This window comes from Castor canadensis, chromosome 8 (genome assembly GCF_047511655.1).
Source record: "Castor canadensis chromosome 8, mCasCan1.hap1v2, whole genome shotgun sequence".
Classification (NCBI taxonomy): domain Eukaryota; kingdom Metazoa; phylum Chordata; class Mammalia; order Rodentia; family Castoridae; genus Castor; species Castor canadensis.
In genome coordinates this window covers 146,317,773-146,333,555 of record NC_133393.1, presented here as the reverse complement: position 1 = coordinate 146,333,555, position 15,783 = coordinate 146,317,773, and the positions used below count along the sequence as shown (strand labels likewise).

General features: G+C 38.5%; 1 protein-coding gene across 36 annotated transcripts in view; it reads left to right on the top strand.

Annotated features, from left to right (window-relative positions):
• Positions 1-15,783, top strand: part of Rbfox2 (RNA binding fox-1 homolog 2) — a 247,718-nt gene that overhangs the window by 195,377 nt on the left and 36,558 nt on the right. For 27 of the 36 annotated variants that reach the window (XR_012450989.1, XR_012450990.1, XM_074084367.1 and 24 more), the window contains 2 exons: positions 11,853-11,999; positions 15,488-15,541. Coding sequence is in view for 34 of the 36 variants with exons in the window: in XM_074084367.1 (XP_073940468.1) it covers positions 11,853-11,999; positions 15,488-15,541 (201 nt within the window). In the remaining 2 variants the exon portion in view is untranslated. The remainder of the gene's footprint in view (positions 1-11,852; positions 12,000-15,487; positions 15,542-15,783) is intronic. The other 9 variants (XM_074084369.1, XM_074084364.1, XM_074084366.1 and 6 more) reach the window with 1 other exon arrangement.

Here is a 15,783-nt window from a genome sequence, read left to right as displayed (position 1 = left end):
CTAATTTGCCCAGGCTAGCCTCAAAGTTGGGATCCTCCTGCCTTAGCCTCTTGAATAACTAGAATTACAAGCATGTACCATCATATACAACTTAGTTATTTTTAATTTGTATTTTTGTTCTTATATTTTCTTAGTGCTTGGTCAAGAGATTACAGTTTTGAGTAAACACAACCAGTTGAGGTATATATGTGTATGTGTGTATATGTGCCTATGTCTATATGTATCATTCTGGTAAAATATAGCAGCTTTGCTCCAATATAGCTCCACTTCTCATACTCATCTGTGCTATTATATTGTCATATATGTGTATAAATATATATATATATAGCAATACATATAAAATACTTGTATATAGTAGAAATGCAATAATATAATAATTATGTCAAACAATCTTAGCTCTTTTAAAAGACTATTTATAGAGCAGATTTAGATTCATATCAAAATTAAGAAGAAGACATAGTCCATATACTTTCCTCTCCCATATCTTCATGGCTTCCCTCAGTATTAATACCCTGCACCAAAATAGTATATTGTTAAAGTTAATAAACTTATATTAACCTGTCATTATCACCCAAAGTTCATATTTTACATTAGGGTTCACTTTTGATTGTGTATATCTTATAGGTTTGGATAAACATATCTGAACATTTATTCACCATTACAGCACTATGCAGATTAATTTCCTTACCCTGAATATCCTCTATTCTAGTTGTTCATCCCTCCCTCCTCCAAACCTTGGAATACTGATCTTTTTACTTTCTGTATAGTTTTGCCCTTTCCAGAATGTCACATAGTTGTAAACGTATAGTATGCAGCTCTTCCACATTGACTTCTTTCACTTGGTGATATGTGCCTAAGGTTCTTCCATGTCTTCCTGGTTTGATAGCTCATTCTGTTTTAGCTCTGAATAATACTCCATTTTGTGGTGGTTCCAGTTTGTCCATCCACCTTCTGCAGTATCTCTTGGTTGCTTCTAGGTTTTAGCAACTATGATTATAGCTGCTGTAAACATTTGTGTGCAGGGTTTTTCTGGACTTAAGTTTTCAGCCCCTTTGGATAAATACCAAGGAGCACAATTACTGGATCATATGATAAGAGTTTGTTTAGTTTTGTAAAGAACTGTCAGACTGTTTTACATAGCACTACGCCATTTTTCTTTCTGCCACAGTGAATGAGAGTTTCTATCACTCTGCGTCCTTGGCGGTGTTCGGAGTTATTAGTGACCTGTGTTTGAACCATTCTAACAGTCATGTTGTGGCAGCCCACTGTTGTCTTCGCTTTCATTTCCTTAAGGAAATATGATGTGTAATATCATTTTATGTGCGCATTTGCCGTCTCTATATCTTCTTGGTAAGATTTAATCAGGTTATTGATTTTCTTAGGTGTTGAGTTTTAGAATTCGCTATATATTTTCCACATCAAATTAATGTGTCTTAAAAATAATTTGTCATTTCCAGTGATCTTCATGTTATCCTGTAGATCCGAGTTATTATCCAGTGTCACTTCCTTTCATCCTATAGGGCTGCTTTTAGTGTTTTTTTGTAGTGTAGATCTGCTTGAAATAAATTCTGTTTATGTTTATTTGTGAATGTCTTTTATGCCTATGTATTTTTGAAGACCAGTTAGGTATAGAATTCTTTCTGGTTTTTGTTTTTCAGTGTTGGTATTGAAACCAGGGCCTCAGACATGTTAGGCAAGTGCTCTACCACTAGCTTCCCCTCACACACCCATCCCCTATTTCCCTACTCCTCCTCCAGTACTTAGACTAGGTCACTGTGCTGCCCTTGGCCTCTAATGAGAGCCAGTTGATTGTGATGAGGAGTCGCCTGTGCTTTAGGCAATTTACCTACCCTGGAATCTGACTCCTGCACTGCAGTGTGTGATGGCACTGGTATTTCTGTTTAGTGATTCATTCTGTTTCATTCATATCCCCCATCACCACCACCCTTAACCTGGAGAAGCATTACTCCTATGTCTCCACAGCTTATTGGTCAGCCATGACTAGGGCAGAGGTCAGGCTCGAGTTCCTGGAGCTTTAGAGCTGCTGCCCTCTGTCCATCCAACTGTTTGAGTGCTAGGAAGTGCATTCAAAGTTCAGCCCATCTTGAGTTTTCTCTCTGTTGAGACTTGGGCCTCCCCTTCTTGCCCATGTGGTTTTGGAGCCACTCAAGAATATGAGGAAACCTTATCTAGTCTTTCTGTGGTTCTGTTTTTCTCCAGGACCCAGCCACATCCACCATTTTAGACCACAAGCTAAAGCTAGAAAAATCTGTTAGGTTCTTACCAGGTTTGCCACTTCTAGCTGACAAAATCATGGGTTTTCTGTCCCTTTTTCCTCTGCCCTCTCTTGAAGCAAAAAGTGCTAGTTTTCATGGCGCAGAAAGCTCTAGCAAGCTTGCAGGAAATTTCTCTGTTTTTTGTCTGCCTTTGATTGATTTGCAGAAAGCTGAAATGGCTGATTTTGATAACTTTGTTTTCTTATTGTTATTTTATTTCACAGAAAGAATTCACTGATCTGTTCCACTGTCATAGCCAGAAGTCCCTCTCCAAATCATTTCATGGCATTTTACAAATTCCCACTGTACACTTCCTCACCCCTGCCTATTTCCCTTTTCTGTTTTCCCTTATCATTACCATTTCCATTGTTTCTGACCGTCAGCCTATGTGTTCCTGATGGTGATGACTAAGGGCAAACTCTGCTCCTTAATAATAAACATGCACAGCTCAAAATTGTTCCTCATCCACATCAGAAACTGTTCACTATGTAAGTTTGCATGTCAAGCAATTTGAGTTCCCAAAGAAGTTATGAAATAAGACTAGCAATCCATAGATGGTGAGTTTGGGGCTGGCAGAGTGGCTCAAGTGGTAGAGTGCCTGCCCAGCAAGTGTTGAGGCCCTGTGTTCAAACCTCAGTACCACCAAAAAAAGAAGAAAAAAAACATAGATTGTGAGTTTATTGGTGATTAAACAAGAAAGAAACCAGGTGAGAACAAAATGGAAAATCCTTTGAGTTGCACCTGTGAACAATGATAGGCAGTTGTTAACAATAAAATGAGAACTTATTAGGAAGCTCTGATGAAAGATACTCTTTATTTTTTAAAGTATACACTTTAGATGTGAGCATAAATTCTCTACTTTTACTCTATTTACCTTTGAAGAGAGAAGATGTGTGCACGTATGTGCACATGTATGTGCATTTAGGGGTGTGTTTTTTAGAGGGAGAGATTGAGCAGTATGACATAAATCCTAGATTTGACAACATTTAGATTATTCTAGTAAACTTTTACTCTCTGCTTATGTTTCTCATAAAATGGTCTAGCGGTTCATGTGGCAAATTAAATTCAAAATGTAGATAAGAATTTACAGATTACTGATATCAAATTTATATGGCACCTTTCAGTTTAAAAATTGCTTCCACAAGCAGTATTATGGTTTGTGATTTATTAAGATTTTTAGGAGGGAAAGAGAGGGTTCTAGGTCCATAATCTCCACTAAACCACTCTTAATTCCTCCTCTCAAACTCAATGAAAGAAGATTCTGTGTATGTTCCTCAGTCCTCTCCTCAGGTCCTGAGCCTCTGGAATGCCATTTCAACTTTTCTAGTCAAAGTCTTAGTTTATGAATCTTTTACTTGAGGTCTAGTAAAACCCTGTGCTCACCACTTTTTGTGAAACTTACAAGCTGTGATTTTTTTTTATTCACTTTTATCTCCCAGACTAAACTATAAGCTTTAAAGAAAAGGTCCTTTTGAGTTCATCTTTGCATCCCCTAACTTATCACAGAGCCTGGCACTGGTAGTTGTGCAGCAAAAAGATGAAACACAAGGTGCAGGTAAGTGCTGACTGTTCTTGAGAGAGAAGCTGAGGCTTCTAGTGAAGGCAGAGTTGATCTGGGCCTTGTATTATCAGTGATGGAAATTCGGACCTGCATAGATGGTAGTAGGAAGAAAAGTCAGTTCTCAAATAAGGGATGCAGAGAAGGGAAGAATCAAAATGTCTTTGGATAAAAACATGGATTTGGGACTGATGGAGTGGCTCAAGTGGTAAGAGCACTTGCCTAGCAAGCGTGAGGCTTTAAGTTCAAACCCCAGGGCCCCCCCCAAAAAGCCATGGATTTCCATTTGTCCAAAGCTAAAGAGAAAAAAGTTAGGAGAAAGGTCAGTGGAGTACAAATTGTAAGTATATTTGAATGCCAGGCTGAAAAATGGACTTCATTGAAGATTTGGGGGTGAGGAAATGAAGTGAGCAAAAGGAAGATGATCAACTGCATTGTAGGTGAGATGAATAGAGGGGCAAGAAGCCTGGGTGAAAAGAGTCCTCCACCAAGAGTTTCTAGTATGGTTCTGCATAAGGAGGACACAGTAGTTATATAGAGGAGAAATAATGAAGATGGAATATACAGGATTTGACAGGTAATTTGTGAGTAAAGTAAAAAGGAGAGTAGTCAAAGATTGTGTCATCCTTATTGCAATAACTGTTTCTTAAGTAAATTGTTTTTACTTCCAGGTTTCAGTTTCCTCCTCTATCAGTTAAAGCCAGTAAAGTCCACTGACTCTATGGAGTAGTTGTGAGACTAAATTAGAGATGCTTTGGAAATTACCTGTTTACATAATTCTTTAATGTAATAACTTTTAACTCTTAGGATGTTTAAAGTCATTTGTTCCTATTTGTAATGTCTGTGCCTTATTTTTTTTTTAATTTTTGTGATGCTAGGGATCGAATTGAAACCAGGGTTTTGCATGTGCTAGACAAGCACTCAGTCACTGAGCTGTATCCCCTGTCCTGCCCTTGGATTTTTGAGATAGGATCTCACTGTGCAGCATAGGCTACCTTTGAACTCAAGATCCTCCTGCCTCAGCCTTCCAAATGCTGGGATTACAGATATGCATCACTATGCCTAGCTAGTGTAAGCCACAGCTGCTTTTTAGTGCAGATCTTGTTTGTGTTGGATTGGATCGACTTATCTCATTGTTGGAAAGAATAAAAAGAAAGGACTTCTCATAGTAAAATAAGAACTACATGTTTAATTCTGAAACTTTTATCTTTAAAATGAATTTTAGAAGTTGATTTTAACATCAGGCCAGAAACTTCTGCTGTTACAAGGAAAGCTTGTTTTGACTTGTCAGTTGGTTCCATACTGTGCATTTGCAAAAGAGGGAGGAGTTAGGGGCTGCCTCCTGGCCTGCAGACAGGCGGTTAGCAAAGAGCCTGCCTGCAGAAAAGAAAGGCCTGAAGTTCCTATATGTTTAGATAATTTTTCTAAATGGTAGCAAGCATAAATAACGAAAGTATTTGAAATAGGTAAGCCTTAGCGAATAATCTTCAAATATTAGATTTTTATTTTTATATATATTTTTTCCAACTACCTATTGGATTATATTTTCCTGGAGGACAAGAAATAATACCTGCCCTCTTTTTACCACTGACACTGGTATATAATAGATGTTTAATGAATGATTTTAGTGGGAGGGAGAGCTTATAAAGATAATTAAGCTTCTGTGTCTGAGAATGAGATATTAGAAATACACTATTAAAAATAGTGAATTAACATGCTGACTTAGGTGACAGTTCATTTCTGCAACTTATTTTAAAAGCGAGCAGTGTTTCCCAAAAATATTTTATGCATTTTAGCTCAAAATAAGGATATATTATATTGTATTCCTAAGCATATGCTGTATGTACATATGTCACCAGGTACAGTGGTACATAGTGGTAATCCCAGCTACTCAGGAGGATTTTGTCTGAGACCAGCCTGGGCAAAAAATAGCAACCAGCAGTTGTGGTGGTGCACACCTGAGGTCTCAGCTATTAGGAAGGCAAAGGTAGGAGGATCAAGGCTGAAAAATGGCTAAAAATAACTAAAGCAAAAAAGGGTTGGCTTTGTGGCTCAAATGGTAGAGTGCCTGCCTAGCAAGTGCAAAATCCTCAAGGATGCGGGGAAAAAGGAACCCTCTTACACTGTTGGTGGGAATGTAAACTAGTACAACCACTCTGGAAAAAAATTTGGAGGCTACTTAAAAAGCTAGACATTGATCTACCATTTGATCCAGCAATACCACTCTTGGGGATATACCCAAAAGACTGTGACACAGGTTACTCCAGAGGCACCTGCACACCCATGTTTATTGCAGCACTATTCACAGTAGCCAAGTTATGGAAACAGCCAAGATGCCCCACCACTGACGAATGGATTAAGAAAATGTGGTATCTATACACAATGGAATTTTATGCAGCAATGAAGAAGAATGAAATGTTATCATTCGCTGGTAAATGGATGGAATTGGAGAACATCATTCTGAGTGAGGTTAGCCTGGCCCAAAAGACCAAAAATCGTATGTTCTCCCTCATATGTGGACATTAGATCAAGGGCAAACACAACAATGGGATTAGACTATGAGCACATGATGAAAGCGAGAGCACACAAGGGAGGTGTGAGGATAGGTAAGACACCTAAAAAACTAGCTAGCATTTGTTGCCCTTAACGCAGAGAAACTAAAGCAGATACCTTAAAAGCAACTGAGGCCAATAGGAAAAGGGGACCAGGAACTAGAGAAAAGGTGAGATCAAAAAGAATTAACCTAGAAGGTAACACACACGCACAGGAAATCAATGCGAGTCAATGCCCTGTATAGCTATCCTTATCTCAACCAGCAAAAACCCTTGTTCCTTCCTATTATTGCTTATACTCTCTCTACAACAAAATTAGAAATAAGGGCAAAATAGTTTCTGCTGGGTATTGAGGGTGTGGGGGAGAGAGGGAGGGGGCGGAGTGGGTGGTAAGGGAGGGGGTGGGGGCAGGGGGGAGAAATGACCCAAGCCTTGTATGCACATATGAATAAAAAAAAAAAAGTGCAAAATCCTGAGTTCAAACCCCAGCACTACAAAAAAAAAAGCTGGGCATCATGGTACCTGTCTGTAATCCCAGCACGTAGGAGCCTGAGACAGGAGGATCCTGAGTTTGAAGCCAGTCTGGGATACATAGCAAGACATGTCTCAAAATAAATAAAAAGCATGTAGCATTTGTGTTCAATCCCCAACACTGCAAAATAATAAGATTTATTTTTGACCAAGTTGTAGTAACACCTGTCATCCCAGCACTTGGAAGGCTGAGGCAAGAGGATCACTTGAGCCAAGCAAGGAGTTTAAGGCTAGCCTGGACAACATAGCAAGACCCTATCTTAAACACCTGCACACACGCGCACACACATGTATTTTTAGTCCTCATTTCTAAGGTGAGGTTTTTTGAGGCTTAAAACAATCTGTGTCTTAGCTGTAGTAGGCCTGGGCTCCTGGGCTGTGTGGCAAATCACAGGCCTCACTTGGGAAGCTGTTCTTGAAGGCTGGATGAAGCACAGGCTTCATCCATCCACATGATTGCATCAGAGCCATTCTGTTGCTGGTCCTCCCTATGAACTGTGGGTAAACAGACACCAGCCTCTCCTCTTTCATCCTCTGCCCAGTGAATACACTTAGTCAGACAGTGACCACCAAGGGGGAAAGCACAACCTTGAGAGGTTGTTTATGTAGATAGTAAAGTTGCTCAGTGCTTAACAATAGAAAATAAAGCAAACCAGTGCTGTTACTGACTTAGATTTTTTTCTTAGAAGAGTTTAACTATTCACTGTTCACAGTAAGACCTACAAACTTTTATGTGCTTAGCTTTCCCTTTCTCTTACCCCCCACATCTGCCTGTACCCAGGAGAATTCTTGTTTCTTCAGCTGCAGGTCCTTAGAAGCGAGAGAATGGGATGCATGAGTGTCCTTCCTCCCACTAAGGGAAGGGGAGTAGCAGTGACAGTGCTCCGGAGAGATCCGACTGCCTGGCTTTAAACCCTGCTCCTCCACTTAGTGTGTGACCTGGGGTATCTGTCAACCTCACAATGCCTTAGTTTCTTCTTTGTCATTTGAGGGTTACATGCCTCATAGACTTCCAGGGACTAAAGAAAAGGACATATAATGTAGTGGCTTTAGGATACACACAGGAGCCAGGTTGCCTGGGTTGGAGTCCTTGCTCAATCACTTAAGCAGTCTTCCTATTCCTCAGACTCCTCATAAGTGAAAGAAGAAAATACCTGAAGTGTAAAGACAGAAAAGCAAGTGTGAAGCACTGTTGATAGAAAACAGGAGTGCTAGGTGACTGAGGCACTTGGTGAGATTGCTGGTAGCCCTGAGAGCCCTTTTGGGCTTGGTGTGGCTATTGGGCCTTTCAGCAGCCCAAGTAAATGACTTTCCTTCACCAGTGGTTACCTGGCCAGGGTCAAGCTTAGAACTGATGGTGGGATTCATACAAGGTTGCAGTTTTTATAAGCAAATTCAACCAAGGAGATTGAAAAGACAGGTTTAAAACCAAAATTTGACAAAAGAAGTAAAGATAGATGAGGGATAGCGAAGTGTGGAGTCTGTTGGCTCCAATGAGGTCAAATAAGTTTTCTGGTGAGATTTGAGCAAAGCAAATTGAAAAGCTAACTGTGTCTATTCAAAGAATGAGGTGTTTATGTTAGCTATTTTAGTGGTGGAGAAGTTTGAGGTGATGTCACCAACAAATTAAAACATGTTAAAAATCTGAGGGTTGGCCTACAGAGCAAAAAAGATAATCGTTTGCAAAGGTTCTTACCCAGAATTTATAAGTAGCACCTATAAATCATAAGCAAAAAGCAGTCACCCTAATAGAAGATGGGCCATGGTTTTGCACAGATATTTCACAAAAGGATATCAAAATGTCCCATAACCATGAAAAGGTGATCAGTGCATCAGAGAAATACAAATTAAAGCTACAAATGATTCCACTGTCCCCCACCAGGAGTAAAGTGACAACACTGAGAGCAACTAGAGCTCACACACAGTTGATGAGAGAATACTTTAGCACAGCCACTTAGAGAACATGCCAGAGCATTGTGATATTCACACATCCAGCACAAATCCCTGCTCATGTGCACCAAACAGGGTGTTCACAGAACATTCTACATAGCTAAAAATAGAAAGCAGCTCAAATTCTGCTTCTTTATACAGTAGAGTACAAATACATTCTAACAATATTCATGTTTCATAAATAAGCTGTGTGAAAGAACACAGGCACAAATGAAACATACTGTATGATTTCTTTTTTTAAATTCCAAAACAGTTGAATTCAACTATGATATATTGTAGGAACTCTTGTAAATGTCATGATATACCCCAATACAATAATAATGAAAAAATAATTTAAAAAAAAAGACAAAACAGGGTTATAAATAAACATTAAAGAATGTACAGAAGATAAAATAATGACAGATACAATTTTTTAAAAGTTCAAAAACAATAAAAGTACTTGGATGTGGTATTGCACACTCAGGAGACTGAGGCAGGAAGATCCCAAGTTTTAGGCCAGCCTGGACTACATAATGAGACCCTGTCTCAGAAAAACAGCAAAACTCACTTGTAGAGGCAGAAGTTAGGACAGTGCTGAGCCTTTGGCAGGAGTCCAACGACTGGACTCCTGGTTTGCTCCTGGAGTGTCCTGTTCTTTGATCTAATTTGATGCGTATGTGGGTGTGCTTTCTTTGTGAAGATTCATTTAGCCCTATGCTTATATGACTTGTGCGTGTTTATGTTAAATTACTATTTTAAAATTAGGTCAGAAGGCTTGAAAATTTTGGAAATGATAGTTCACTTTTTCCACTTCCCAGATGTCCCTAAAGTTAATGACCTCATATTTTTAAGAAACCTAAGTGTTTACTCTAAACTGGGAAAATAGCCACCCTGGCTTCTAACCTTCTTAAATTGTGTCTTCAGGTCAACAAAGAATTCTCAAGAGTAGCAACTAAGTAGTCTTTCGGCATTCTTTAAAGTATCCTTAGTGTTCAATTACCCTGCCATTTTGAATACCCCGTGCCAGGTTACATGGACTACATATATAAGTTCTATGTGAAACTGTGATTTGGAGCTCATAGAATCAATCTTTTTTTTTTTTTTTTAAGTTTACAACGGGAGAGTTTATTGAGATAGAAAGTTTAAAGTAGAAGAGTAGAGCCCCCAGAGTTGGGGGCGGGTCCCAAGAGAGGGTACCCCAGAATCAATTTTTTTAACTTTTCTCAGTGATACATTGACATCCCACAGATCAGATTGGTTGCCTTTAAAATTTGAAGAGAGTTCTGTGATCCAGCTGTGAGATGTCAGAGGCTAGTTTGAAGGTGCTTGAATTAGTTACAAGTGATGCTTGTTGGTTTCTATCATGCTGTTTTAGTAACTTAGTGGATTTCATCTTTGCTTTGTTTTGTTAATGTACTTCATGTGACAACTGGAAACCTTACACTTTCTCAGAACATTGCTTCATAGCTCTTCTCTTTCTGCTGTTTTTATGTCCCATGAATTGCACATTTAAGCCATCTGCAAGGCCTGAATGGAATGAGATAAAAAGCTGCCATTTGACACTTGAAAAACTAGTATTCACTGAATTTATTCTTTTTTTTTTTTTTTTGGCGGTACTGGGACTTGAACACATGGCCTTCACCTTGAGCCACTCCACCAGCCCTTTTTTGTGAAGGGTTTTTTCAAGATAGGATCTCATGAACTATTTGCCTGGGCTCTGCCTCCTGGTCTCTGCCTCCTGAGTAGCTAGGATTACAGGTGTGAGCCACTGGTGCACAGCCTAGTTTATTCTTAATTATCCTTTATATTTTAAAGTTTCAGATCTCAAAATGTTTGCTCACATCTTTGAACCAAAAGTATCTCTGATTCATAGTGTCCTTTAGCTGAACATTGGCTCTGAGGATGGAGATTTGTCCTGTATCACCCAGAAGAATATTCTAGAAACTTAATTTCTGTTTCAATTAAGATAGTAAGAAATGCAAGTTCCACTCCTGTTTTAAAAGTATGTTAATCAACTCAACAAGTCATTTGGTTTGGTATGCACTTCACAGAGAATAGTAAAAACATAAGGTTTTCCAGATGAATACTTCAAAATAAATGTCGTCTTCTATGCCTAGCAGGTATCACACCTATTAGATGTTTGTAAAAAATGTTTCTGAACATAATTTTTTAAGGATTTAGTGGGGGGAAGATTAGACAAATGTTCCTGGATGATTGCAAGAGATTATGATTTAGAATGTGTATCACACTCCTCTTTTACTATGGATATATACCTAATCTAGTATTTACCTATTATATAATAGATTAGTGGGGCCCCCTACAGCCTTTACCAACAGTTAGACTCTAAATGCACCTTTGCTCAGCACAGGTAGAGGGGTCAGCCAGAATGGAATAAAGGAGAAGGGAGAGTACAGATTTGTTTCAAAATAAGAAGCTGCTTTGATTTTTAATCAAATTGACTATCATCACTAGCTTTCCCTTTTCATAAATAATACTTTGACAACTGAGTAGTCATAAATTCTAAAAATAATAGAGGAAATGGAATGGAAAAATATTGCCTTATTTCATTTCCTTGAGAGCCTGAGATAGAGCAAAAGATTCAGTGCCCTTAACAACTAAGTTCAACAGAGTCTTTGTTTTCAAAATAGAGAAGTCTCAAAAATAGAAAGGTCTACTAAGACTCTAAGAATAAGGGCACTGTTTTTACCTCTCCAATTAGCCCAGTGTACCTCCGTGTGATCTTCAGCAAGTCCCTTAGTACTTCTGTGTCTGTTCTCCCATTTGCTAATGTAGTGCAAATATTCAAAAGGCCTAAATTTGGTTTGTAAACTATAGCATTTTGAACATAGATAACACCTTTGGGTTTTTTTCTGTTAGAAAGGACAGTTATCATTTTTGTTTACAGATACACTGAGAATGATTATGGTAGAACAGGACTTTAATTATTTTACATAATTTTTATGAAGTAATTATGTCTTGTTCAATGTCATTTACTTCTCTCTTTAGCAGACAGAAGGTGGAGCACAGACAGATGGCCAGCAGTCACAGACACAAAGTAGTGAAAATTCAGAGAGTAAATCCACCCCTAAACGACTACATGTCTCTAATATTCCTTTCCGCTTCCGGGACCCTGACCTCCGACAAATGTTTGGGGTAAGTCTTTGAAGTCCTTTTAAGGTTTTTTACAAATTAAAATAGAATTTAACTCACCAAATGTGCTGTTTAGTCATTACTACTTTGAAATAAAGCTACAAAGAATTGAGAAAGATTCTTAGGTTAATCAGTATTGTCATCAGTCTTCAAAAACCTTTTTCTACCACCCAGTCTCTCTAGACATTAGCTTTGCAGGTTGTCTCACACATAAGACGGCCATACAACTGTTTGCTGGAACTAAAGGGGTTTCTTGTGAGTTGAGATTTTGAATGCTAAAACCAGGATGAGATGGCCACCTTACTCACACATCAAGCTTAGTAAACATGCTAGTAGTATCCTTAGTTTCACCTAAAAGACCAAACATGTACATTCTTATAGTGCAGTGGTTCCTAAACTTGTGTGTATCCCAAACATTGTGGTTTTATTGGCCCAGGAAGCAGGTTGGACCGAGGCATTTTTACAAGATCCCTAGGAATTCTAATGTGAGGGAAGTGTGGGGACCTATGCTTGTTTATCCTGTTACATTCTTAGCTCCTTGCCTTCCATATAAACCCACTTTACTGCCTGCCTCTCTTCTTTGTCTTCAGCCATCCCTTTGGTTTAGAACGTCTAATTGCTGCTCTCTACTCTGCCTCTGCAGTGTCTCAGAAGACACACAGTGTAGATAATACAGGTTTGGAGGTGGCTCATTCAAATGGGAAGGATGTGGATTTTGGCATCAAAGAGCATGGGATCAAATTCTAGTTGCTTGATACCCTTGATAAATTGATGTAATCTCTTTGATTTTGAAGTTCATATCTAAAAATAGAGATAGTAATCTCTACCTTTCAGAGGATTATAAAGAAAATAGAATAATATCTGTGAAATACCTCCATGTTTTGTTTTTACTTCCTTGCTTATATTCAGTGGTGCCAAGGCCAGTGTTTAAAATTAGGTGTAGAAAGTTGGTTTGCTTCCTCTTTTGTATTCCTTCAGCTACTTACTTCTTCCCAAAATCATCATCAAATAAACAAAGTGTGCCAAGTGCTGGTGGCTCACACCTGTAATCCTAGTTATTCAGAAGGCAGAGATGAAGAGGATCACAGTTCGAGGCCAACCAAGGCAAAAAACCAGACCCTATCTCAAAAATACCCAACATGAAAAAAAGGGCTGGTAGAGTGGCTTAAGTGGTTGAGCACTTGCCTAGCAAGCGTGAACTCCTGAGTTCAAATTCCAGTACCGCCAAAAAAATAAAGTGTAATAGCAAAAATTTATGTTGAAAGTGAATGACTGCTAAGAGTTAAGTGTTTTCTCTGAGCCTATATACATTGTTTCTGTTTTTAATTTGACAAAACTCTTAACTTGACCTAGGACCAAGAGATAATATTCATAAAAATTTCACTGTGATAACTGCCTAGTGCTTTGTCAGAAAGGCAGATGGCCTGCTTTAAGTCTTGGTTGTGGCCACTTTGTGGTGACAAGACACTAGAGCAAAGTTTTGGTACTTAGTTGACTCCCTGGTTGTATTTTTTCCAGAGTCGAGATTTCCACAGAAAATAGAACCAACTGTTCTCCATCTTTACAGGAAAGAGAGCAGAAAATAGAAAGGACTTACTTAGTTACTTATAAGAAGACACTTCCCAAGGGCATGAGTTACTGGGTTCTCTTCAGAATCATCAGGCTATAATAATGTCTCAGTCTTTGGAGTGAGTGAGAATGGAGTACATGTTCATCTGCTGAAAGTCTGTTTTCTCTTGAGCCAGAAGACCAGTGTCCACTGAAGATCTCCCTAGGTCAGTTAGTGAGTTCTTGAAGTCACGATGCCCTATGCATAGGCATGAAGTGAAAAAATACTAACTTTCTCCTCAAAAGAGCACCTGGGCACTCGATTTCCTCCATATGCGTGCTGCCTTTCGGTTAGGACAATAGCAGGAAAAGAGCAAGGGTTCCATGCTCCATTTTATTAGCTTTGCAAACTTGACCAAATAGTCTCCTTAACCATGAAAGCCAGCAAACCACACTCTAAAGTTCCATGTTAGTTTTATAGGATAGGCATAGAAATAAAATTAAGTGCCATCCTGTCTAGAATAAGACATTTTCCTCTCCCCTTAATTTTCTGTTAAGAGATAAAACTGGAATCAAGTACAAGTGTCTTACTCTAGAAAATGTGGGTTCTTAATGCCTGGTTTTTAATAAAGATGCTACTAATTGCTGTTTTGCTCTTTTTCATTTTTTAGGGTTTTTTTTCTCCCCACTTCCCATAGTCTGGTTTGAAATCCGAGTGAAATAAATAACATTCAAAGGCTACCTGGAGATTTACTGCACATACCTCAATTCCATTCATTCAAGTAGTAACGAAAGCAGTCTTGTCCTCTAACATAATTGGGTTAGCCCCTCTAGTCAGCTATTTAGCTACCTGACAATAGAGTTATTTTGGTTTTGTGTATTTAGCTCTGTTTACCTTTGAGAGTGTTAAAATATTTAATGACTATACAGAACTGTTACATAAAATATTTCTTGATGTTTTAGAAATAATAAAGTGGCAAATAAATGGAAGCATCCTTTCTGTCAATAAATATTTTAAATATGATGGAATGTCTTACAGCCTACAGAAATAGTAACACAACAGGTATATATTACTGAATTGGATAATCGTTCATAACTCTTGCTAAATTAAAAAAATAAAAAAGCAATATGCAGAATGTGTCTGTTGTCTATAGTTACTTATGTCTATATAGCTGATGGAAGGCCTTATATCAAACTGCTTGGTATTGCAAAATGCAACATGGTGGGGTTGCAGTTGATCTTTATTTTGTTTATATTTTCTGATTTTATATGATGAATGTGGCTTACTTGTATTAATTTTCTTTTTAAAAAAACAGGAGGGATGCACATATACTAAAACTGGTACAGAGATTAGAGTGGCCCCTGCTTAAAAAAATAATTAAAACTAAAAAATGAGGGAGAGGAGGGAGGACAGCCTTCAACAGTGTGTCATTTTATTTAGTAGGATTTAACTTTTTAAAACTGAGACATTCAAAAAATTTGAGCTGGGTGCCAGTGGCTCACACCTGTAATCCTAGCTACTCAGAAGTCAGAGACCAGGAGGATTGCCTTCAAAGCCAGCCCCCGAGCTGGTGGAGTGGCTCAAGCGGTAAGAGCATATGCCCGAAAGTTTGAGGCCCTGAGTTCAAACCTTAGTGCCACCAAAAAAAAAAAAAAAAAAAAAAAATTTGAATACTTAGAAAAACCCCATAAGCAGTACCTAATAGGGCAACACTGTGACTGTCTTCAGACAATGGCTCCCAGAAGGGGAGAGAGGAGAAACTACCAGCTCAGTGCTAGGGGGATGGTGGTGTTCAGAAACTTGTATCAGGACCTACCAATACCTAAAAACACTGAACCTGAATAAGTACTAGTTCAAAGAAGAAGGAAAAGTATTTCTTTTTTGGAAAGTATGTGAATAAAAAAACTGACCATAAATAAATGTTTTATTTTTGTCTCTGCAGCAGTTTGGCAAAATCCTAGATGTAGAAATAATCTTTAATGAGCGTGGTTCTAAGGTAAGCTCTGTTTCAACATCAATGTGCTCAGTTTATTTTTGAGATTTGTTTTGGTTTAAACAGTAGATAATCAAAAAGCATAAGCAGTTTTTCTGCATAAAAGTATACCAAGTACACACCTTGAGCTGGATTAGCTCAACTTGGGAGGGTTACATGGAAAGTTTGAAGGGACTGTGGCAGCATGGAGATCAAAATGCCAGAGGTAGCCTTAGATAAGTCTTAGCTCAAGACCACCTTATTTT